At 39.5% G+C, this 27,718-nt stretch overlaps 1 protein-coding gene across 1 annotated transcript in view; it reads left to right on the top strand.

Annotated features, from left to right (window-relative positions):
- TRPM1 (transient receptor potential cation channel subfamily M member 1) overlaps positions 1-27,718 on the top strand; it is a 108,753-nt gene that overhangs the window by 25,767 nt on the left and 55,268 nt on the right. The window contains exons 2-5 of the mRNA XM_069981942.1: positions 23,369-23,448; positions 23,736-23,931; positions 25,295-25,508; positions 26,745-26,869. Coding sequence (XP_069838043.1) covers positions 23,369-23,448; positions 23,736-23,931; positions 25,295-25,508; positions 26,745-26,869 — 615 coding nt within the window. The remainder of the gene's footprint in view (positions 1-23,368; positions 23,449-23,735; positions 23,932-25,294; positions 25,509-26,744; positions 26,870-27,718) is intronic.

The following is a 27,718-nucleotide window of genomic DNA, read 5'->3' as shown; positions in this document are numbered from 1 at the left end:
TAAGGGGGATACAAGGGGGGGACCATTAATACTGGGGATACAGGGAGGACCATCTATAAGGGGGATACATGGGGGACTATTAGCGGGATACAGGGAGGACCATCTATAAGGGGGATACATGGGGGACTATTAGGGAGATACATGGGGGACCCATCTATACTGGGGATACAGGGAGGACCATCTATAAGGGGGATATATGGGGGACTATTAGGGGGACAAAGGGAGGGGCATCTATAAGGGGGATACAAGGGGGGACCATCAATACTGGGGATACAGGGAGGACCATCTATAAGGGGGATACATGGGGGACCATCTGTACTGGGGATACAGGGAGGACCATCTATAAGGGGGATACATGGGGGGACCATCTGTACGGGGCATACATGGGGGACTATCTGTACGGGGGATACAGGGGGGGCCGACTATAAGGGGGATACATGGGGGACCATTTATAAGGGGATACAGGGGGGACCATCTATAAGGGGGATACATGGGGGACCATCTATATGGGGGACCTTCTATATGGGGGACCATCTATAAGGGGGATACAGGGGGGACCATCTATGTGGGGGATACAGGGGGGGCATCTATTGGGGGGAAACAGGGGGGACCATCTATGTGGGGGATACAGGGGGACCATCTATATGGGGGATACATGGGGGCATCTATAAGGGAGATAACATGGGGGCCATCTATAAAGGGGATAACATGGGGGGCCATCTATCTGGGTGACAACACAGGGGGGCATCTATAAGGGGGACTACACGGGGGGTGTATGCAATAGGGCATGTACTATAGTGGCTACACAGAGGGGGCATATACCATAAGGGGGGTCACAGAGTCAGCCTACCCACTAAATGAGGGTGTAAAGGGGCCAAAACAGATGTGCAGTTTGTAGAGATATAAGAATGGTGCCAGTGTGAGGAGCCTAATATGTTTGTCTGGCAGATTCTGTGGATTCGTGGTTCAGAGAAGTTCTCATAACGGCCCAGGACAGATGGAGAAGATGAAAAGGGAAGAACTCCGATCAGAGAATACGTCCCCTGTGAGTCACTAAATATATCTGCACTGTGATGTATATGGAGTAGAAAACCTGTGTGTAGCTGCATCCACCTCTATATGACTGGATGAGGTGATAGTGATCTGTGTACAGTGGATGTTATTCAGTAGCAGTGGTGGTGTTAGTCAGTATGTAGCGGTATTAGTCAGTATGTGGTGGTATTAGTAGCAGCAGTGGTGTTAGTCAGTATGTGGTGGTATTAGTCAGTATGTGATGGTATTATTCAGTATGTGGTGGTAATATTTGTTACTTGTAATCTGGTACTGTGTTTTATTGGATTTAGTATACTGGATTTGGACAGTAATAATATGGTGGTAATGGTAGTGGTTGTGGTGTGATGGTTTTATTTCCCCCTTGTGTACTGGTATTATTGGCAATATTGGTCTCGGTATACAGGATTTGGTTAGTGACAGTATGGTGGTAATATGTATGGTGACAATATTTCCTATATACTGGTATTATTGGTAATATCAGTCTTGAGATTTTATATATATATATATATATATATATATATATATATATATATACACACACCAATAGCATTGCTTGGTCGAGGAGGGGGGGGGCCCAAGTTGCCCTTTTGCACCAGGGCCCAGGAGACATTAGCTACGCCCCTGAGTCACAGTATGGTGGTATTGGACAGGTCTGGTGTGGCGATGTTCTATGTGATGCCTGGAGCTATTACCTACCAATCTACCAATCCTGTGGTGAGAATTCCCTCACACAGTATGCAGACGGCTCTAATAGCGATGAAAAACGCAATTCAGACAATTCTCCTACATGTAGAGAAATGCATGTGGCCGAAACCACGCTCCCATTTCTTCCCCAGTAGTCATGTGCTGTTACCAGGATTATTGGCCATACGGCTATTGGTTACCGCATTAGGGTCTGGTTTCGGCTGCATGTGGTGATGTACAGTAAACGTGGGAACGTGGCCTAAGACTGATCAGATATCAATATGATGTTCAGAAACTAATGGAAAACGGATCAAAACGGATGGCATACAACAGCATCTGTTTTTACCATCTGTTTTTTGTTTTTTTTCTTTCATAGAACAGATACATTAAACGGACAGCAAAATCGTGATGTGAACCAGGCCTTAGGCTGGTTTCATACATGACAGTTTTCTTTTACATCTGCCACTGCAGTTTTTGACCCAAAGCCAGAAGTAGATCCTGCCGGTAAGTGATATATAAGTGCTTCCTTTATTTTACTTACTTCTTTGAAGCCACTTCTGGTTTTGGCTCAAAAACTACAATGGCAGTTTTGTGAAACCAGCCTAATATCATGAAAGTAGAGCATTTAAGTAGAAGCATGCAATGGTGATTTCCTCATCTCAAACAATTTACTGTAACAAAAGCAAACAACAGTGGTGGGTATACCCAACAAAAAAAGTCAGTGTCTCAATAACGTGTCATGCGCCCTTGAGCACAGCTTGACAACGACGTCTCATGATGTTCACAAGTTAACTTATTGTCTTCTGAGGCATGGCATCCCACTCTTCTTGAAGGGCAGCCCTAAGTTGATTGGCCTCAGTGGTGAATCACACTAAAAATGATGGCCGCCAACTATGGTGGAGAACACTGTGCATCAGCCACTGTTGCCTTTGGTGGTGGTGCAAAGGAGGAGTCCGTGGAGCCTCATTGAAGAGTCTCAAAACACAGGACTAGCCAGATATCCCTCCAGGAAGGACCCAGCCAAGTGGCAGCTCCTGTTAGGAAACCACCAAATCCACCATATTAAGTGGCCCTATAAGTCAGTGTAATGACAAGGGATAAACCAAGGCTAGGTAACCATCCACAGACAGCTGTTTCGGGGTGTTGCCCCTCATCAGTGTGGAGCAGGATTCTGGCTAGGTGGGAGCGATGCCTAGTAGAGCCATAAGAGAAACAGATTGCTGAACTCAGGGAGAACAGCCAAATGACAACACTGCCGGCTGCTAATGAAAGCGCTCAATGCAGTGAAGTCCTAGGTGCATTGCCCCCTGGGAAACATGAGTATGCAAAGGAGGAGTCCGTGGAGCCTCATTGAGGAGTCTCAATCTGTTTCTCTTATGGCTCTACTAGGCATCGCTCCCACCTAGCCAGAATCCTGCTCCACACTGATGAGGGGCAACACCCCGAAACAGCTGTCTGTGGATGGTTACCTAGCCTTGGTTTATCCCTTGTCATTACACTGACTTATAGGGCCACTTAATATGGTGGATTTGGTGGTTTCCTAACAGGAGCTGCCACTTGGCTGGGTCCTTCCTGGAGGGATATCTGGCTAGTCCTGTGTTTTGAGACTCTTCAATGAGGCTCCACGGACTCCTCCTTTGCATACTCATGTTTCCCAGGGGGCAATGCACCTAGGACTTCACTGCATTGAGCACTTTCATTAGCAGCCGGCAGTTTTGTCATTTGGCTGTTCTCCCTGAGTTCAGCAATCTGTTTCTCCTTTGGTGGTGGTGTTATAGTATGGGCAGGTGTCTAGTCAATACAGAACTGCACAACACTTTGTGAATGGTACAGTGACAAGGCCATACTACATGAATAACATTAATCCAGTCACTGTGCCTCTGCATGAATGACACACTTGCCTAATTTCATGTTCATGGACGACAGTGCTCCAGCGCATCAAGGTCGCATCAATAGGGAATAGCTAATGGAGACACTCTGTATAGAATAATGGCCTTAATTGATTATGAACAAGCTCTTTATTTACTACCTGCTTTTGCATAAAACTGATGTTTTTCATCTGTTCAGACATTTTTTTTTCCCCCACTCAAAATTAGGTCCATATTCAATTCATACACAAAATTCTGATGTGTTTTTTATTTAGCCTAGGGGCACTAGTATCAGCCATAGGTGTGAGGTTCAGCGCTCTTTTTCTTCCCTGAACCGCATTTTGTTTCTCTCTTTTCTCCGTGTTTTGCACTCCTCCTGGTGAGACCCACATGACCGCAATTAGCAGGAGACACCTGAGTGCACATGGTTTTGATCCCTCCTGTCTTTTCCCATTCTGTCTGCAGCAGCTATGGTGAGCGCAATACCTCATCCAGACTTGTGCTGTTTGGGGGCGACCTTCTCCGCCGGCGGTGCTGGTTCTGGTGTGGTGTTTTTGGGTCTGGTCCTGTGGCATGGGGGTCGCAGGGCCGTCCCATGGCCCCCGTTCCCTAACTGTGCATGCCTGTGGGGTTGGTAGCCACTGACCGGCACGGTGTGGACTTAGTGTAGGGACCCATGTGTATCAGATACCTGCACGATGGTACATGAGGCAGTATGGCTTGATCACTTCATACACAAAATTCTGATGTGTTTTTTATTTAGCCTAGGGGCACTAGTATCAGCCATAGGTGTGAGGTGCAGGTGGAGTGAAGCTGCACAAATATTTTGCAACCTTTTAAAAAGTTGTATATATTAAGGCTGGGTTCACACTACGTATATTTCAGTCAATATTGTGGTCCTCGTATTGCAACCAAAACCAGGAGTGGATTAAAAACACAGAAAGGCTCTGTTCACACAATGTTGAAATTGAGTGGATGGCCGTCATATAATGGTAAATATTTGCTGTTATTTTAAAACAACGGCTGTTATATTGAAATAATGGCAGTTATTTACTGTTATATGGCGGTCATCCACTCAATTTCAACATTGTGTGAACAGAGCCTTTCTGTGCTTTTAATCCACTCCTGGTTTTGGTTGCAATATGAGGACCACAATACTGACTGAATTATACGTAGTGTGAACCCAGCCTAAATGTGGCTGAAAAAGGACTAAAATTTACACTTAAACCACACTCCTTTTTATACCTAGGCCACACCCCTTTGGCAAAGAAGGTGCAAAAAGGGATAATTGCAGCTTGTGCAAAGATGTAAGACACTTTTTTCATGCCAGAAAACTGACATACCCCCCCATATAAAGTCTTCCTCTATGTGAACTGGATACTACTTAGCACTGAATACAGTGTAACAAAAATATGATTATACTAAATGGTGGTTATCTAATCCCTTAAATTACATTACCCATCTCTTCACCAATGAAAGGAATTACTGTAACTTCAAACCAGCTCTTGTATATTGTTATCAGAAGTATTGCATGACACAGATGCATACAGATGTCAGGCATCACGTGTCTGGAAAAGACACATGTTCAAGGCTGCCTGTCACAAGACTGCATAGGATTGTTACCCAATCTTATAGTGAGCTGAACACATGGCCTTCACATACTCATCTTAGTGACTTTACAAACTCTAAATTGTAAAATGAGTGTTTGACTTTATAGAGAATACTTTTATATGATATTTTGAGCATGATTTATGGTTGTAATTCTACATAAGGAGTTACTAGTTCACATAATATCTCCACCTAGTAAACATTGACTTCCAAGCTATCTGTACATATTAATCTATTAATATCTCTATATATGTCATCCAGATGCCTCCCATCTGTACACATTACATTTATACAGTGACCATAGAAAGCCCCCTATTAGATGCCAAAAAGCAGACAAAGAAGGTCAACAGGCATAAAGGGGGACTCCAGAGGGGGGGGGGGGGGAACTGTTAAAATCAACTGGTGCCAGAAAATTATACAGATTTGTAAATATTTGGAAAAATCTTAAACCATCCAACACTCATCAGCTACTGCATGACCTACAGGAAGTGGTATATTTTTTCTGTCTGACATAGTGCTCTCTGCTGCCACCTTTGTCCGTGTCAGGAACTGTCAAGAGCAGTAGCAAAGTCCCATAGAAAACCTCTTCTGCTCGGTCTAAAGTAAGCAAAAAAAAAAAGGTTTGAGCAGCAGTGAAGAATTAGACAAACTGGCCCAGATTTACTAATGTGTCTGTGCCAGAATTATGTTCATAAAGTGGCACACAGAAGATTTCTCCACATTTTTTGTGCATTATAGACACTTTAGGGACATGTTTCTACTGGGTCCAAAAAGGGGGTATGGCCTAGGGTGCGACACTATGCGCCAAAATCTGGTTAAAAATAAGCTAATAGTGTGAACTGAGAAATGGAGAGTAGACACTGGGCCTTCTTAACATTATTATGAGCCCCTGGGCAGAGCTGGGAACTACCGCCTGCCACCTACCCTGCTGAATGGAAAACATGGCTCAAGTAGGCAACCTTCATATGTGAAAGATTTATCAAACAGCGTGAACCACAATGATACATCTGGCACATTTGAAGTTTCAGACACAGAGGGGGACATTCACGAAGGTCCTGCCCTAGGCATACACTAGGGAGAAGGCGCTGATTCTCCCCCTTCTCCCTGGCTTACGCTTGCCGTATCCCCTTCTCTCCTCGCCGAGCGCAGGTTCGGGCGGCCGGCCGGATTCGGCCAGGCAAAAAGGGGTGGGGCCTAATAAAAGACCAGTGTTCGAGTATGCAAGTCTTTATAAATCTCCCTCCAGGATGTTGTAGTAAATCTGGGCCACTGTAGTGAAGTGCAGTATCTAAGTTAGGCAGTATTAGTAAATCTGGGCCAAGTCTACAATTACTGGGAAAGATTATGGAATCACCACACTATGATGATGTTCAATCATATTTTCTACTCCTCCCTAATATAGCAAATATACAAATCACAGACATGACATGAAAAAATGTTTGTCTTAGTAGCTGTTCATTCTGGATCCAATGAACATATCTCAAAGGAAAGTCAATTATTTTAACTAATAGTATGTGTTTTTGTTGAGGGAAAAAAATGTCATCACTGAATACAAAAAAAATGCAAATACCTTGTAATTTGCATTTCTAAAAAAATGCTGTCACAAACATATGTCTATCCTAATGTGACAATAAAAAGGAAGTTATATACTAGATGCATCTTGGGGACCTTCTATATTTCGTGCATGTGGGCTGATCGCTGTCTTTCAACATGAGCTAGTTAAGGGGGACGGCATTTACATACTCGCAGCGGAATGAAAATTCCACCACCAGTATGTAACCCCATTCAAACTCACAGTAGCTGGAATCGCAGCCGATTTCGTGAAATCTGCTGCAATTCACTGTGTGTGAAGCTACCCATATTGCACAGAGCCAACATTGGGAATGTGTGGTCTGTTTAGTCAGACACAAACTATTACCCCAGGAGGTGATACGCAGGGCAGAAGTTAGTGTAAGCAGTGTTAACATTTCTTTAACAAACAAGCTAAACAAAAACATATCCAAGCATCATTATGTACATATCTCACTTTTTTGAATCCAGATGGGAAATATATATTTTTTTAACATGCTGCTAGATTATAAAAAATGGCTTAGGGGAGGCAATGTTATTCTGGGAAAAGAATTACTGCAATGGTATGCAACTCACTCTGGTCTACATTATGATCATCTCATGATTTTCATAATTTTTTTATATTTATTCTTTAAGGCCATGTTCAAACATGGCAAATCAGAACAGAACGGCCGCTGTCTGAGATGTTTAACCTCGCTTCATCGCCTTCTTTGTAATTGGAATACGGGCAAATTCGGGTGTGACCGCACTCCAATTAGCCACAGCAAATAATGTTAAGTACGGCCGGAGCCGTACTTTACATTGTCTGCACAGTCTATTTAGTGTGGCCGCTGTTCAATGAATAGCGGGCGCACAATATAGACTCATCAGTTTTCTGTGAGGCCGCATGGAATCCCGCCCGGAGGGTATACAGTGTGTATACACTCCAGCCAGGATTCCATAACAGTTAATGCGATTGGCCGCTGTGATTAAACAACGACCATTATTTAATCAAAAATACATTGTGTGATCGTGGCCTAAAGGGGTTATCCAGAATTAGAAAAAATATTACAGCTTTCTTCCAGAAACAGCACAACTTCCATTGAAGTTAATAAAACTGAATTGTAATACTACACACAACATGAGGACACGGGTGTTTACTGTATGCAAGAAAGCAGCTGCGCTTATTATAAACCTGGATAACCCTTTAAAGTAATACTTGTAATTATCACATAATATAAAGTGATTTATGTTTATTTCTTATACAATAAATACAATATATTAAAGAAGTATTCCATTAAAAAATAACTTTTCATATGTTGCTGCCCATGGGGATAACATAACAAATGGTGTATTATTACCTCTCCATGTTTCCCCAGCATCCTCCTGCATCATCTTTGGGTGCCTAGCTGAGCGATCCCACCTCCACTTCTAAGACAGACTTGTCTTGGGGTGACAGCCCTATCAGCCAATCACTGACTGTGGTGCTATCTTATCTCAGTCAGTGATTGGCTGGGCACTTGAAGGAAGATGACGCAGAAGGACACCTGGGGAGCACGGAAAGGTAAGAATATGCAGTTTATGTTATCCTCATGGGCAACAACATATGAAAAGTAATTTTTGAGCGGAATACCCATTAAATAGGTGGTTATTTCCATTTCTCTCATAGTCTCCCATAGTCTAGCAACATTTTGTTTAGGATCCCCTGTGTTATTCTATAGGTTTTGAGCATATTTACAGGGAAATGGGTTCTTGGTCTTAAACCCCTTCAAGAACGAGCTAATTAATGCACGAATGTCCGGGTCAATTTAACCCCTAAACGACTAAGGACGTATCGGTACGCCCTGGAAGTCTGTGATCAGAGGACCCTGGGCGTACCGGTACGTCCTGACCTATGAAGCGTGCTCTGGAGCGGAGTGCGCTTCATAGCAGGTGGGGGCCGACTGCAGTGAGCAGCCTGGCCCTCACCATTAATGACAGGCTGCAGCGTGTCATTAACCCCTTAAATGCCGCAATTAAGGAGTGACTGCGGCATTTAAGTGTAAGTGACAGGGGCAGTCCCTGATCATTGTAACGGACCGCCGGAGGTCTCTCACCTGCCTCCGCGTGGTCCGATTGGCAATCTGCTCACTGAGCCTGCACAGGCCTATGGCATAGCAATGATCAGTGTGAATAATGTAATAAATAACTGTAATAGTCCCCCAAAGGGACTTAAAATGTGTAAATAAAAAAAGGAAAAATCATTATTACACTACCCCAAAGCCCCTCCCCCAATAAAAGTTAAAATCACCGCCTTTCCCATTATATAAATAAAACATATAAAAAATAAATAAACATATAATATACCGTAGCGTGTGTAATTGTCCAATCTATTAAAATATAACAAGCATCGTCACTAACGGTGAACGGCATAAACGAAAAGAGCGAAAAAAGTGCCATTATATATGTAAAATATATATATTTGAAAAAAAACAATAAAATGGATATGTTTTTTTTTCCTGTTTAGGGTCCATAAACACATACCATATTGCAGCTGATTTCAAACTGCGTGTTTTGCTTTAAAATCTAGTGCAATACTTATTATGATTAAAGTTTATGGCACTCCATTCTTGCAGCGGATATTCATTCCACTGCAAGAATGAAGTCCCATAGCCTTGTAATTGTGCTGTTGGTATAGTATGAAAATCTGCTGCAAGAAGGTGTGCCATAGAATGCAGCACATGTCAATGTACCCTTAAAGGAGTTGGCCACTTTATTGTAAAATAGTTCAGTGTACAGTATTAGTAACTGTACTCACTGTATATACTGACAGCAGCTCCATGTGTACCTCATAGAACTAAAATCAGGCTCCCCTCCTCCAGGCTTTGCTGCTTTGCTCTGTGGTGAGTCTGTCCATAAGATGGCCGATATGGAGAAGCATGTGACCATGCTCTGCCCCCAGTGATCAACCTAAGGAACGCATAAACACAGACAGATACCTTTTCTCTCTCTTTTTGGGAGCTCTATTGCCCGATCTGGGACTATATTGAATGGCCAATGGTTGCCGGATGCTACCACAGAATAATAATAATGATAATAATAAGGGATATTTTGCTTAGTACTCTAGGAAATATTATGCTATATAAACTGTATATAGAAAAAGCTGTTAATACAATTATACCCCAGATAAATAAATGAAAAACACAAAAAACAAGACCTTACACAGCAAAATTAAAAAAATGTGTGGCTCTTAGAATGTCATGAGCTAAAAACAAAGAAGTACAGAACGTCCTGAAAGCCAAACCCATGTCCCTAAGGGGTTAAAGATTTTCTTAGTTTCACTCTAATAACCGCACTGAGAATAATATGTTCACATGTTTGTTAATAACAAGCAAACCTCTGTACAGCAGCATTGCAAGCTTCCTTCATCCGTATTAATGGCCACAATTGAGATATTTGTTCTTGGCTGCAAAATTACCCTAAAAGTAATTTTCAGGTTCAAAGGGTTAATTCTTTAAAGAAGGCTTATCACCAGAAATCACTTCTTATTGTAGTCTTTAGGCAAATATCCTTACATATCGGTACAAAACCCTGAATATTCTTAAAAGAATTGTCTAGGGGGCAGAAAGTTCTTACCTCTTCTGCTCCCCAGCACTCACTTCTTCACAAAGTGAGCACTGCACTAGTGTTTGTGGGCCCTTGGGCAACAGAGCCTCAGCGGGCCCCTTTGTTGAGCAAATCATGTGGTGACAGTAAAACAGCAGGTCCCCTTATTGACGGCCCCCTTATAGATGGTCCCCTTCTGAGTAGTCCCCTTATAGATGGCCCCCTTCTGTGAAGTCCCCTTATAGACATTATTTTATAGATGGTCCCTTCTTTATGCTGTATTCTATATTTGCGTTTCTGTCTGTAGTTAGGCCCCCTCTTTGTACCCCTATATGTTGTTATGCACCCTCTTACTGCCCATATCTGTAGTTAGCCCCCTTCTTTTTACCCCTATCTGTAGTTATTCCCTCTTTGTGCCCCCCCCCCCATATGTAGGTGAACCCCTCTTTGTGCTAAAATCTGTAGTTAGGTGCTCTCTTTGTGCAAAAAAAACTTTGCCCTTATGAACTGCGCCATTGCCCCCCAATAAAATGTGTTTCTGCCCCCCCAGAAAAATGTGTCACTGCCCCCCCAGAAAAATGTGTCACTGCTCCCCAATAAAATGTGTTACTGCCTACTAAATCATTGTTTCCCAACCTGCCAGCAGTGCATGGTGGGAGTTGTAGTTTTACAGCAACTGGAAAGAGACAAGAGGTTAAGGTGCCTATAGCCACAATAGTATGTACTTACAATTTGTATGACTATTATTACTGAGCATACATCCAGTCTTCAATTTAGTAAACATCCCTAAATAAATATAAACATAAAAAAATGAAGTATTTTAGAAAAAAAATACTGTATTTTAAGGATTTTATAGGTTTCCTGTGGACAAGACAATATCTGAGGGACACGTAGCCCTTTCTTTTGGTCACACCAATATTATGCCAAGTCATTTTCCTAAGCAAACTCAAGCACAGCTGATCTTTCCCATAGTGTGTGCCCATTCACCCATGAGATCACCCTTTGTATGAGTATATTATTTCTGCCCATCTTTTTTTTTCATTCATCTGTGTTATTCTTGGGAACACTGAGTGTGCACTTTAGCTGGCTACAGCCAACAGACAACTGTGGTCGACTGTGGTTAAACATTTTCCCACCATATTGTGCAGCCAGCTGTATGTGTCTCCTAATATTTCTTTGTACAGTGGGCAGAAAAAACAATTTCTGGTAGATTTGTGTAATTTTCTGAAAGGAGCTCCTATAGAGTAGTTATATGACAGTCAGAGGTTGGCGGCTTCACTTGTAAAGAAAGTCTGGATTTGAGAAAGAACATGTACAGCAAATCCTTGACATCAGGCATGGCAACTGTTTTATGGAGTACATAGGAGGGTGCCAGGCTCGGGCAGTACACCTTCTACTACTGAATCACTTGCATATGAAGAAATGAAGAAGTCAGCACCAGTTGAAACTGACTGTGCTGTCATTTTACATGAATAGCTTAGCAGTTTCAGGCAAAGCATTCAGAACATACAGTACCTTTATTGCCTGTTTTAGTGATTTTATTTACATTTTAAAAATGCCTTTATTCTGGCTATCGATAGTGTCAAGGAGGCAGGGCCTATTCTTCTTTGGGCCCTAGAACTGCTAAGCCTCACGTCACTGATTTATGCAAAGGGGTGGGCATATAGTACAATGATATCAGCCTCCCTGAAACTTTTTACAGTCTGAATTAAAAAGGGAACTCCGGATAAGAAAAACTTATCAATTAAAAGTTATATAAATGTGTCTATACAATGTATTACCGTATCTGTACCGTTCTGCCACACTGGTAGCTATTAGAAATCCAGGAAGTGAAGAAAAATGGCTTTTGTGCCAATTCACATTGTCTCCTGCTCCCACTGCTCTCTCCCCTTTGGAGACAAATGTTCCAAGCCTCTGTCTCACATTGTGTGTGTTTGCTGAGGACAGGCTGATGATGAAGACAGGAGGCTTGGTTGGATCCCACAATCCCCTGAGTAATCCATTTCTGACCGGCCAGAAGCAGGTGCTGCACTAATTTTACTGATTGTGATGGGGGGACTGTGATGATCAGCTGAGGGAAAGCATTGCATTCTGGGAACTGCTCAACCAGGAAGGACAGAAACACAAAACAGAACAACCCCCCCCCCCCTTCCCCCAAAACTAATGGATTTTGGTAGTTTCAAAACTGGGATATACAGGTAACTAATGCTATATGCTTCTGCAGAAGTTTCTTTTTTTTTTAACCTCCACCTGGAGTCCCCCTTTAAGACATTTTTATTTTAAAAAAACAGACACGGGCAACAAAGCTATGTGAATAGCTAACTAAATGCTTTCATTGATATCTATTCAGCAGTATCACCAGCTCCATAGACGATCGGGGGGGGGGGGGTTGATAAATTTGCTTTAGGGGTATATTCACACACTGGCTAAGATATGGACGTATTTTGATAATTATGTCAGGAAATAAAGAACATGATCATTGTTTAAGAATTTTTTTTAGATGTTACCAATAATAGATGTGTGAAGTGTCTGCCTAGTTTTTGTATATTAGTATATTTTGAGGTTGATAAAACTTAAACTTTGTTATAGAAAAAAACATATTTGAAAAAACCCTGTAGCAAGTAACAGTGTAACAGCACATGGATACACAAACAGGAAGCAGTCTCATTCAATAGAAGCATGCAATTCTCCAGGAGACAAGTGAGTGTCCTGCCTGTCCTGCCTCCTTGTGACTCCTCAGTAAGAACGCTTAGAAACCAGACCCATTGCTTTCCCTTACAATTATATGCACACAGAAGAAGGTGAAACATCAAGTTAATACATTGCATGGCATGTTACATACATGACCAAAAAGCATCATGTGGCATTTAGTTATAAAAGAAACCCTATAGTAACACTGCATGACTAGTAATACAAAGAAGCATTGTCAGCTTTACGATGCACTGAAAGCCTACTGGCGAAGCATTACATGGATCTCAAAATGTCCTTCTATTAAGTAGCATACAGTTATAAAAATTACTGTGGTAAAGTATCTGAAAGCGGGATACATACATTTTTGTATTAAATAATTGCCTAATCCACAGCATCCTTATTATTATATCACATGGCTTCCATTTTCCCGGATGTCTCCGGAGCTTACTGTATACTGATAGAGAAGTCTTTTATAGTTCAACAGATTAGTGAAATCTAATTGAGTCTTGTGACTTAATTTTGTCCGTGGCTCCTGACTTTACCATTAAACTATGTTCTCAGTATTCTAGGCCTCATTGTGGGCAATATTTATTACCAAACCAGTAGGTCCAAACTACAGAAAAATTTACATTAAAAATTACAGTTTCTCGCTGTGTCAGTTCCTCACCTGGTTTTTACTAAACAAAATAATGGCAAAAATACAAACAAAATATATTCCAGAACACTGTGTGAGAAGTAAGAACATAGCCTTGGATTTTAAGCTACAGTATGATTTGTTAAAACTGGTATGAATAGGATTTAAGATGCAAGCCAAGACATATATTTGTCCTATGCAGTGCATTGTTACATATTACAGTTATATTACATGTTACTTATTTAGTGACCTTTATCTGCCTAAGGATTAAGCCTGCATTAGCTATAAGCACCACAAAAATGAAGTGTGTTTCTGACATCATTATTACTTCTTTTAACCCTTTAAGGACGGGGCCACTTTTCGTTTTTGCGTTTTTGTTTTTTCCTCCTTGTGTTTAAAAGGCCATATAACTTGCATTTTTCCACCTAGAAACCCACATGACCCCTTATTTTTTGCGTCACTAATTGTACTTTGCAATGACAGGTTGAATTTTTGCATAAAGTACACTGCGAAACCAGGAAAAAATTCAAAGTGTGGTGAAATTGAAAAAAAACAAACACATTTCTTTTATTTGGGGGGGATTGTGCTTTTACGCCATTCGCCCTGGGGTAAAACTGACTTGTTATGTATGTTTCTCAAGTCGTTACGATTAAATTGATATATAACATGTATAACTTTTATTGTATCTGTAAAAGATTCAAACCATTGTTAACAAATATAAGCTCCTTAAAATCGCTTGATTCCCAGGCTTATAGCGCTTTTATCCTTTGGTCTATGGGGCTGTGTCAGGTGTCATGATGTGTTCTTTCTATCGGTACCTTGATTGCGCATATACGACTTTTTGATCGCTTTTTATTACATTTTTTCTGGATTTGATGCGACCAAAAATGCGCAATTTAGCATTTTGGGATTTTTTTTGCGCTGACGCCGTTTACCGTGCGAGATCAGGAATGTGATTAATTAATAGTTCAGGCGATTACGCACGCGGCGATAGCAAACATGTTTATTTATTTATTTATTTGTTTACTTTTATTTAAAACCTGGCGAAAGGGGGGTGATTCAAACTTTTATTAGGGGAGGGGGCTGTTTACTAATAACAACACTTTTTTTTTTTTTTACACATATACTAGAAGACCCCCTGGGGGACTTCTAGTATATACAATTTGATCTCTCATTGAGATCTTTGCTGTATAGTTATACAGCAAAGATCAATGAGATCTGCACTCGTTTGCTTTCGGCTGCTGCTGCGAGACGGGGACGGCGCCATCTTGGAGCGGCCCCCGGCCGGCAGCAGTAACGGAGATCGCTCCTCCGGGACAATGTCCCGGAGGAGCGATCTCCCCCACTAGACACCAGGGAAGTGTTGCATCCAGTAATCGGATGCAGCTGTCATGTTTGACAGCTGCATCTGATTACTGTATTAGCGGGCACGGCGATCGGACCGTGCCTGCTAATACCCGCAGTCCAGGGCTACAAGCATCACCCGGGACCGCGGCGGTTCAGAGCGGGGTCGCCGCGCGGCCCTACTCTGAACACCTCTTACGGGCGCATGACGTACCGGTACGTCATGCGTCCTTAAGAGGTTAAAGGGGTTATCCAGCGCTACAAAAACATGGCCACTTTCCCCCCTACTGTTGTCTTCAGTTCAGGTGCAGTTTGCAATTAAGCTCCATTTACTTCAATGGAACTGAGTTTCAAAACCCCACCCAAACTGGAGACAACAGTAGGGGGAAGTGGCCATGTTTTTGTAACCCCTTTAAACTTGGCTATTTAATTTTTTTTTATTTCTTTTTCTTTTTTTTATTTCTTAGTATTAAACACATACTGTATAGTAATATTTGTGTTACCTCTCTAATCACTGCTATCCAGAAATGAAGATAATGCCAGTGCATAATACACAGACCAACCATAACATTAAAGCTACCTGTGTGGGTACCTGTTTTACCATCAAACCTCGAACCTGTTCAGACATGGACTCTGCAGAACCTCTAAAGGTTTCCTTTGGTATCTGGCACCTTGTTAGCATTAGATAATTTGAGTTGGATCAGACTTCCAGCACATCCCACAGATACTCAATTAGATTGAAATGTGGTGGAACTGGAGGCCAAATGACCCTTTAAGAGGCCCTCTATAAGCCCTTTCTTTGTCATGTTCATCAAACCATTCCTGAACAGATTTGTGCTGTGACAGAGCATATTATCCTTCTGAAAAAGAGCAATGACATTAGATATATACTTTGAAGGGGTGTATATGGTCGGCAACAATGTTAAGGCTGGGTTCACACTACGTATATTTCAGTCAGTATTGTGGTCCTCATATTGCAACCAAAACCAGGAGTGGATTGAAAACACAGAAAGGCTCTGTTCACAAAATGTTAAAATTGAGTGGATGGGCGCCATTTAATGGCAAATATTTGCTGTTATTTCAAAAAAAACGGCTGTTATATTGAAATAATGGCAGTTATTTACTGTTATATGGCGGCCATTCACTCAATTTCAACATTGTGTGATCAGAGCCTTTCTGTGTTTTTAATCCACTCCTGGTTTTGTTTGCAATATGAGGACCACAATACTGACTGAAATATACGTAGTGTGAACCCAGCCTAAGGCAGTTGGTACATTCATGGACACAACATTTTCCAGCTGAGCTTTTTCTGCCAGTTTATATGTTCCATTAAGGCGCATCTTACTACCAACTTGCATAAGTGATACGCAAGGACCTGACCATCAATATGCTGTAAAAGAACATGCTGCCTTGTATCCTTATACTGTGCTCCAGTTCTGATGCCTATTAAGTGCATTGTAGGTGCTTTTGGCAATGGACAGGGGGTTTAACATGGTCACTCTGACTGTTCTGCAACTGTGCAGACCCACACACAGCAAGCTGCAATACACAGAGTTTTCTGACGCCTTTCCCAGCAATAACTTTTTAATCAATTTGTATGAAATATTTAATCAAGTGGTCTAGCCTTGAGCATATAAGCTATCATTGCTTCCTTGGACCACTTCTGATAGGTACTATCCACTGTATATCTCAGATTCTAATCCTCATTTCTGTTTACTCCTAATATATTCCACCCTTAGACAAATATCTAATATGGTTAGACATAGCAATAAAAAGTGATATGCTTGTATGGCATTTGAGACCTTATAAGACAGAGTATGTAGAGTCCTTGATCCCTCAACAAAGCGGAGGAAGCATGTTCTCGCTCCTGTGAACTTAATAGGAGGAATCAGGCAAATAAGCATGATCAGTGTTTTTGGCATCTCAAATTTATTTCAGCGAAAAGTGATCATTCATGTTTTGTGTGGAAATTCATTTAAGGTCATACACATTAATCTATCCGACCTAGTATGTATTAGATGACACAGTGAAGTGTGTGTGTGTGTATGTGTGTGTGTAAAAAAGTAACAGCCCCAACTATATGCCGAAAGTCTAAAGGCATGTTAGATATTTGCAGTGGGAGAATCTCATGGCATATACATTCCTGGGCCATGTTCACACATTGTATAACACCAACTGTTCTTTGACCCAGCCAGGTCACAGAGCGGCCGGTGGTACTGAAGATCATCCCGGCCTGTACTGCAATTTTGTGCGCCCGCATCCCAAATCACCTCTGCACACAATGGAGCATGTGGCCGGAGCCGCAAGCTCCATTGTGTGAACTGACAGGCCTGTGCGGCCACTATTCAATGAATAGCGACCGCAGAAAACTGGCATGTTGGCTTTTCATATCAGTCATTTCCTATTTTGTAGGTATAATGTAATATGTCTACCACAGTCACATCTGCTTGTATGGGTCAGTTGTTATAAACTAAGCCATATTCAGACTGTTCAAATATATATATATATATATATATATATATATATATATAGTTCTATATATTTTTTTTTATATTTGTTCTACAAACATGGTACCCCTTTTAAAAAGCTATGGTTCCAGCACTAGTAATTGGCATTTCTAAACAGCATTACAACTACTTTTTATGCATTTCTGAATTGGTGGTCTAGCCACCCCACTCATTCCCTTGTCAAAGTCGCCCCGTTTTTTCAGTCCATTTTAAAGAACCGACTGTTCACTTGCCTAGTAATCTATTCCATTCCTTTATCACAAGACAAATATTAATTCACTTCACCAGCCAGCAGTTTTAATGTTATGGCTACTCGGGGTGTGTGTATGCACTACACAAACAATATATTTATTCACCTTTATTACATATAGCAAATTTTATAATAATACTGTTTAAGATTTTCTTTATTCATTTACAAGAATTCTCAGGTTTACCCTACAGTATAGAGCAGCATGTCACTAAAAGCTGTAGACATGCCTGAAGTGGACAGTCTTGGGTTTTGAATGGAGGATTGTGGACAATTTCAGTATTTCATGCAGAAATCTCGCTGAAGTTTCAAATTAGTTTTTAGAAAGGATTAGCTGTAATTAATGCAGGGTGACCTCCTTTCTCAATGCTAAAAGAATGGGTAGATTAATGAGGACCCCTGAAAGGGCCTATTATGTCCAATTGTCTCAATTATGCAAATAAAGTTGAAATTTTTACGCAGGGGGAGCAAAGTTTCAGATTAGAAGTTTCAGAGTTCCTTCTGCAAAGTAGGCATTTTTCCAGTTACTATAGTCACACAGAAGTTTTAACAAATTGGAGATTTGGGCATTATCAAAGTAGATTTGTTGTGCCTTGTTCCACCATGAGATGAAAATACCCTCTGGGCAGGGAGATGGATCATGGGACTGGTAAAGGATTACCTTCAAAGGCAGTCATGAGATTGGCTTGGACAAAGAGGCTGCTCACATGCTTATCATATGAGATTCTCTTCTTAAAGTGTTGGCACCCCTTCTCATCAGGGTTTCACATCAACTTCCAGAAGGCAACCAGCGAAGCAAGACGCAGCAGCCTGTCCTTCCAGGACTCTTGAGGTAGGAAGATAGGAGCAGACCCTTGGGGCCACATTAACTGTCTCCTAAAATCACTGGGTTAACTTTCTGAAGCTTTCGATGCAGACATTTACTAATGCTTTTACTTTCTCAAGAATATTATATTTTAGAACATACATCTTTATGCAAACTCAAATGTGTGGGTTTAACTATTTTTATGTTTTTTGCAACTTGTGTGATATATAAAACTACTGATTCCTGATTAAAATATAATAGAAGGAACAGAACAAGAGTTTATCTAAACCAGGTTCACCTGACTGCAGAATGACTCGGTGCCATAGAAATAACAGATGTAAATATTTTTTGAACATGGTCAAAATTTCTACAAAAGAGGATAGTGCTAAATTCAGAGGCAATAGCTTTTATTTTTAATACAAATAATAAAAAAAATGCTCATTCTACTTATGTCACAAGTCTTTGGATGAAATGTATTATAAGCAACAATCACCATTGTTAAAGCCTTCACATCTTGTTTAGCACTAATATTAATGTATGTGTACATTGTATTATAATTTGCAGATTTTTATTTTTTTTTTAGAAAAAAATGATAAAATTTTTTGATGGTTTCAATATTCTGTTTATTTTACTTGTTTCTTAAATCACTAATACAGAATAAGTGAAGTGCAGAATGTCACAATGTTCTTAATGTTTGGGTATGATGATGCAAGAGCCATTTCTTCTAGGCAGTAACATCATATGACAGCAGGTCAAATACAAGTAGTTTCTGCAGTTACATACTCTAAAACACTACAGACCAGGTATGTATGAGTACTGTATAAGTGACTAGGAGACTTTGCTTTTTGTAGGAATAGTGCTTGATTGTTCTAGGGTTTTGACCTGTGTATTATATGCATATGTAAAGATATGTACCTAGAAATTCATTATATCAAGTAATGGCTTACTGCTCCCCTACTGGGCTAAGCAGTTACTGACATGTCCCATGTTCTCCTTACAATGTGCCATTCAGTCTTTCCTTCAGACAGTCACATGAAAGCTCATGCCCCATAAAATCACATCATATGATTGCACTTTTCTATAGGATTAGTAAACAGTATTGCCTTTCATTAGCTCGTGGTCTAAAGAATTTCATACCCAGGCTCTCTTCTAAATGTGAAGAGACCTTATACTAAGCTGTTTTATCCTGGAAATTTGGTTAAGGTAAACATCAGCCATCTATCTAATCCTCGGGACTATAACCACCTTATCATAGTAGAGGTCAACCCAGTCTATTGACAAGGGGTAAGTATATTCTGAAGAAAATTTCCATCAACCCTTTGTTAATCTATTGTACATATGGTCTTGTTCTAAACAGAACACTCTACATATATACAAATTCAGCACTATAAAAAGTCTTTTATTAGACATTTATAATATTTAGTGTATATATATATATATATATATATATATATATATATATATATATAATTACCTTTAGACATTACATTTCACTAATGAATATTAAATTATTTCAAAAAGAATTATATATGAATTGAAGAAAAATGCTACAATAGGTAAACTATATCACATGTATATGTCACAATTAAAAATGCTCTAAATACCTTATAGAGGTCTAATATAAGGCATAAGAAACCTATGGGATGTTGCGTGGATGACTGTGGGAGTTCTAGCCTGATAATATACAGTAAACCTTACCATACACTAAGACAGGAATCTCTCATGGACCAATGAGATTAGTTGAAATAGATGGGATCACTGGGGAAATAACAGAACATTTGCTTAAGACTTGATCTAACTGATAATAGCTGTTTTTCTCTATAGGCAAAATAGGTTTCTGTGCGATTGGTCTGACCACTAGAGTTAATCTGTGATAATCCTAGGAGATTTTTATGCGTTTTAGCAATTTTAGATTTCTTAACCCATTTTTTTTACAAAAACGACTTTTTGGAAAACTGTGATTATTATAACTATATCAGCTTTTAAAAATTTCTAAATTCTAGAAAATTTACTTGTACACTATGTACATTTTTTCTGAACGCGTGTCTGTGGAAGTAAGTGAACTGGAATTATAATCGAGCTGTCAGTAAGAAGATTAAATAGTCAAGAGCCATGAAACTTCAAAGGCTAAGCATGTTTCTAGTACTTGGAACACTAAGATTTATGTATTTCTTTAATGTGGCAATTGTGTTGAAAAAAATAGGTTATTGTTGAGTAAATCTAACCAAGTCCAGCAAAGTTAGGCCCCATTCTGCCTGGTTCACCAGTTTGTTTGTGTTTTCCAAGGAAGGCATTCATGGAAGGATATTTAATATAATTCTTATTCACTTGCATTGTTGCAAATATATTTATTATTCTAATTTCTTATTAAATGTTACAATTTTATGTTTTTATTTTTCAAGAATGATAATGTGATTGTAAATGTAAATTTCTATTTGTTGTATCTAATCATTGCCATAAATATAAAATTATGTGAAATTTACTACTTCATTTCTGGAAGTTTTTCAGAAGATGAAATTTTTTCCTTGTTTTTTTTTTGTATTGCTGAACCTTTTATTTCTCCATCAACATAGCTGTACAAGGGCTTTTTTTTTGCCAGATGAGTTTTGACTTTCAATTGCACCATTTTGAGTTGCATAAAACTGATAGATAAATGTTATATTCTATAGCTTATGGTAATACCAAACATCAATATCATATTGCCTTTTTTATTATTTATTTTTCTGTTACTGTATCTAAAGGGGGCTTGTTTTTGCTTAATTTGCATAATTTTTGGGGATCGTGTAGGTTGGTATGATTGCATTATTTTATATTTTATTTTTTTATACATTTACTAAATAAAATCACTTCCTATAAAAGAAATGGTTACGTTGTTAAATACTTTTATTAGATAAATTGTATTAACTTTTATTTTTTTAGTCCCACTGCAGGACTTAAATATGGCCATGGCAGATCTAGAGGCTTTAGGGTTAAACCCCCAGCTGCCATGGGAACTCCTAGGCAGTTACCTCACCACTATAATGTATATAGTCATTGAGTGGTAGGCAAGAGGTTAAGTAGATTTGTGAAAAGGAACGCCAGAAACAACATCAATCTTGTCAGCTCGGTCCCATATACTCTACTAAGTACCAGTACCAGACACAACCTATAAAAAAGAGTGTTGCTATCTTTAGAAAAATCTTCAGTTCCTTTAACAATCTTCCTTTACTTTTTGATCTTTGATAATTGCTGTTACACCTTTGCACTATGTTCCCGCTTCAGCAACATATGGGGCAAACACAGCCCTCTCATTAAATAGACAGCCGCTAATAATGATCGTGAACTATGTCACCGATATGTTCCTGAAGTGAGAACGTAGCCATGGACAGTCTTTTGTAATTGACACTGTGTTGGATTGGTGTCATAAGACTAGTAGACTTTTAATACTAAATACCGCTCAATTCTAATTTTATACATTCTTTCTTAGGATTTTTCATGTCTTAAAATTAAGTGTACTAAATCATTGAAATTGGAGGGATAAGGTTCAGCTGTCAATTGGAGGTTGGGTAGTTTTACATGACTAGATTTACTAGGACTAGATTTAAAAAAGGAAGTAGATTTCTTCCTTTATACCAGACCCAGACATAGATCCAGAAAATATAAGTTCTATTTTGTATTTATTAGAGATAACCACAACTCCAGCATCCTCAAGTCCAATAGTTTGGCATTTGATTACCGGTGGCTGAAGAAGTTAGCTAGGGAGTCTGGGAAAACATATATCTAGATATGAGCTCAACTCAAGCATGCTTGCCTATGGCTGTCCATGCTTGAGTTGAGCTCATATCTAGAATTTATCATTTCTCTTGAACTATATGAAATGTGAGCTGCGTTGTGGTTGGTGACCATAGACAACAAAGACAGTTTCTCCTTCTAGGACAGCATTTACCCCAATACACACAATGTGTGAAACCCCTATAAATTTCACATAAGTGGCCGTGTTGGAAAATTTTCTTGGCCTTCTGATGGTGGGAAGAGTCTCAATAGTCAATAGCACATCTCACTATTACAAATATAACTCCCTTTTACTTCTCTTCCTACCGCTACCTCTTTCTTCTAATTATGTAAGCATGAGAAAAAAAAATCTGAGAGCATAGAATGGCGTGTATCCTAGGGCAGAGGTCTCCAAAGTGTGACAATTTATTAGTGATGAATAATCTTTTTATTTAATGTTGCACTTATTCTCTCCTAAGATACAAAAAAGGAAATAATATAGGGGTTGACTACACTGACAATTTGGTCTTTTTCTGCCTACAATTTTTGGTTTATGTTTATTTTTATACATGCTCTAGCAAAAAGTGAACTGTACTGGGTTACTCCTAGTGCAGGAACTGAGTGGGGGGGGGAGACACAAGGGGATCTAAGGAGAGGGAATTATGTATCATGTACCATCACACCTTGTACTAGGCATAACACAGTGCATCAGTTTTGGCCAGACAGTTCCTTTAAAGATTTCCATGACTGTCTGCAGGTAAATATCATAGCTTGATTTTCCAGAGACAGTCCCTTTATTCTATAGCTAGTATGGTAAGGTTTCATGGAGTAATTATCTAGATTCATAACAGAAATACTCTACACAGAGCTTAAAATACAATTATGACCAACAATGGGGTTGGTTCCAATTCATCTGTAAAATGCTGCTTGTTGAGTATAAATTTAAGCTATTCTCATTGTCTATCACATCTAATAAGTAATTGGTTCCCAAAACAGGGGGCAAAAGTTAGGTCTACTTACCGTATTATGTTTTCTTTTTGACAGGGTCAAAAGGCTTGGATAGAAAAGACCTTTTTCAAAAGAGAATGCATCTACATTGTTGCCAACAGCAAAGACAGCAACAGGTGCCCGCCACTTTATCTGTGTCCTATTATGACTAATGTATACCAATGTGCTTGCTATTACTTCATTTTATTTGTAGTTTTATATTTTCAGTCAGTCTACTATGCCTTAATACATGGAAGAAATGCAGTATTATGCTATGCTCCCACTACCAGATTTTAGTGGGAAATGACAGCCATCTATTGATAATGCCGGCCACAAATAGTGGTCATGGTAGTGGGAACATAGCCTTGTATATAATGGAAACAGCAGACCGATCTGTCATATACTGGTGTTGTGCTCTTTTCAGATGTTGCTGCGGCCAGCTCATTACTCAGCATGTCCCAGCTCCTCAGAATGCAATAGCCAACAAGATTGGAGAAGACAACAAACAACTGGAAGCTGTGCCTGAAAAATGGTCTATAGGTAAACACACACAGCTTAATCCCACAGATGCATTTGGAATACTGGAGTTTCAGGGAGGAGGACATTCAAATAAAGCCATGGTAAGTAACGATGGGGGAATTTATTAGAGAATTCATGTTAAATGAAGAAACTACAGCTACACAACTAGGACACATAATAAACAGTGCATGGCTATGTTCACACACTAACAAAATGACATCCGGTTTTATTGAACAGCCGTCATTTAATGTCAAATAACGACCATTATTATATGACTACGGCTGTTATAAGTATAATAACAACCATCGTCATGTAATAACGGGTGTTATTTGTCATTAAATAACGGCCATCCAATTGACAGTGGTGAACATAGCCTATCAGAGAACTAGTAATTCCCCAGGTTAATGTAAAAAAAATGCCTCCAAAATGGAATCCACTGGAGCTATCTCAAAGAAAATGATGACAATGTATAATGGATGGTGGGCTAAACATCCGCCATATGATATCTGGTCTGGATACGGGGGTGGTGTTTTGTAGAGGCTCCACTGAATTATAATTGATGCCATAAAAGCACAGGGCGCCCCATAGTGTAAATATGCTGAGGTCAGTAAATAACTTATAAGGTATTTTGATACCTTGATACTGTATAACATATATATATATATATATATATATATATATATATATATATATGTATAAACATATATTAATGCCGCTCGTGTTACTTCATGTTCGGCTTGGTTTGGTTCATGGAACTGGAAAATTGATTAGTTGTTATTGACAAGTAGACAACTTTTTCATACATTTCAGCTCATTTTTCCTTCTTTTTTTTCCATGTAGTACATTATACAACTCAGTATTACACAAGGGATTATCTAACCTAAGATTTCTGTATCATACTCATTAGTATATAATCTGCTGAAGCTTCTATTTCTGGCCTCTGTATGATCTTGTTGTTACGTACAGTACTTGTGAACTCTCATCTTACCCAGGCAGAGCTGCAAAGATTAAGGCTCAGGTCACAATTTCCCACCAAGGGGTCACAATTCTGAATCCCGCTAAATCTTACACAATAGGTGCATTCATGTAAAACCTGAACCCTGTCACAGTAAATAGAACAGATATGTCCTGATGTGGACCAGCAGAGTAGATGGTTCGGCAATACGAAGCTGGTATTAGCAGATTAAGTATCCTGCACTTTGGAGAACATTTAGGCACATGCTTACATATAAAGAAAAATCTGAGAATTCTAAATTGGGAATGGCTAAGATAAAGCTTTACTTTAAGAATGTATAAGCTATGCAGGCTGAACAATTGGCTTTGTGTAGGCTATGTGTATTGGGGCTACCTGTGAAGGCCAAGCGATTCTTAAATCATGTTATCATTACTATATTTTGTTATGAACTGAAAGATATGCACTATACTTTTACTCTAATCATGTCTTTTCTGGTAATCTTCTTTTAGTACATTCGGGTATCTTATGATACAAAGCCTGACTCTCTACTTCACCTTATGGTAAAAGAGTGGCAGCTAGAACTCCCTAAGCTTTTAATCTCTGTACATGGTGGACTCCAGAACTTTGAGATGCAGCCTAAACTAAAGCAAGTCTTTGGGAAAGGGTTAATCAAAGCTGCCATGACCACTGGGGCCTGGATATTCACTGGGGGTGTCAGTACAGGTGAGGCCTCTCTATCTGCCTATGGCTTTTTACATCGCAATTTGCCAATATAAAAGCAGCATGGATTCTTTAAACAGATAATAATTTGTGTACATTCTGTAAGAAAGTTTCATAGCATTGAATGTGGAGCTTAGATGAATAGTTGAATAACTTAACGTGAGCGTAACAAAATATTTAACTCCTCTTTTCTGCCAGTATTCTGTTCACTTCAGTACTTGTTTGGAGGGTGTTCTCTTTATATATATATATATATATATATATATAAAAAGGACTCCAAACAATGTTGGCTCCAAGTTGGCTCTTTGTTTAGCAAATAAAATGGCATATAACTAGAGATGAGCGATTAGCGGTGGCTACTGAAGTTGGATAAAGCCCTAAGGCTATGTGGAAATCATAGTCATTGGCTGTATCCATGTTTTTCAGACAACCTTAGAGCTTTATCCAACTTTAGCAGTCCCAGCTAATCAAATGCCGAAAGTTTGGGTTCGGATGGACTCGAACCCAAACCCAGTTTGCTCATCTCTACATATAACACAATAACACATTTGAGGGTTCACCCCCCTTCATCAGGAATATGGATAATGATAAAACCATTTCTTTCCCTAAAGAATAATAGTTATGTCCAAGTACAGTATGAAGTAAGGTTAATTTAACATCAGGAATATATCATGTGGTGTGGAATCCAACATGTATAAGAAGCAATAGATTGCAAACTCTTGTTTCATTCCATCTGGGGCAACTACATCATCATCAGATATTGGCAGATATGGGCTTCTGTAAAATATCAGACACATATGGGCTTCTGTACAGTTAAAAAAAAAAAAGACTTTTGAATTGAATGATGTCCTTAATGCTGCGTTTACACGGAACGATTATCATGCGAATTCGCACGATAACGATCGAATTTGAACCATAATCGTACGTGTAAATGCAGCGAACGATCAATTGACGAGCGAGAAATCGTTCATTTTGATCTTTCATCTATTCTCAAGTTGTCGTTGATCGTTCGCAAAAAATTCGCAGATCGTTCCGTGTGAACAGTTGTTCGCTGATTTAACCAACGATCGCAAAACAAATTTTCCATACGATATAGCGTACCGTCTAAATGCTGATCGTTATGAAAAAAAAAATCGTTACTCCGACATTGTTAATGGTACGATCGGGCAAATTATAGTTTTGTGTAAACGTAGCATTATTCTTTGTAATCCAGTGATATTAATGCATAACCTGTTGCAGGTGTGATTCGTCATGTGGGTGATGCCTTGAAAGACCACTCTTCCAAGTCCAGAGGAAGAATATGTGCCATAGGAATTGCTCCTTGGGGTATTGTGGAAAACAAGGAGGACCTTATAGGAAAAGATGTAAGATATATAAATATGGTAGTAGTTGAATAATTTGTTGTAATAATTTGATAGTATTCTATGAAATGATTTTTTCAACAGCTGTGAAATATTTCCTATATGGTAAAATGCGGTAATGTAGATTTAAGCTAGGTTCAAACCATGTTTTTTCCATTCGTTTTTACATCTGTTTTTACAAAAAACTGATGCATTTGTGTGCATCCATTTTGGTCAGTTTTTCCATTGACTTCCATTATTTTTTTGTATAAAACGTATGTAAAAAACGTAGTGTGAACACAATCTTTGTAGGTTTTTTGTGTATGTTAATTTTGAATTTAATCATGACATATAATAAATTACAGTGGTACCTTGGATTATGAGCATAATTCGTTTCGGGACCGCGCTTGTAATCCAAATCACTCTTAAATCAAAGCAAATTTTCCCATAAGAAAATCACTGAAATGTAGACAATTGGTTCCACACCCCAAAAATAATGATTTAGTATTCTGAATAACATGTAAAACTAATGAAACAAACATTCAGAAACAGCAGAATATGTGATATTATAAGTTACTGTACAGTAATGGAGAGGATGGGAAACACAAGGACTGACAGAGACTGCAGGGAGCATGAAGAAATGAGCAGAGCAGATGTGGGCACATACATGCAGCGCTCTCTGTCCGGGGAGAGAGGGGTTACAGCTATGAAGAGATTACCTCCACAGTCCTGTCCCCTGATGTAAGCCCCAGCCTAAAGTGGACCTGCAATGATTTTGAAGGTGAGGGAGACTTCCTGGATCAGATTACAGTGCTGTAGACCCCGCTATGCAGACGATGCCCCTCCCCCATTCCCCCTCCAACCCAGTTCAGG

Source organism: Dendropsophus ebraccatus, chromosome 1, assembly GCF_027789765.1.
Source record: "Dendropsophus ebraccatus isolate aDenEbr1 chromosome 1, aDenEbr1.pat, whole genome shotgun sequence".
Classification (NCBI taxonomy): Eukaryota; Metazoa; Chordata; class Amphibia; order Anura; family Hylidae; genus Dendropsophus; species Dendropsophus ebraccatus.
The sequence above is the reverse complement of the archived record's forward strand: the minus strand, read 5'-3'. Positions and strand labels throughout refer to the sequence as shown.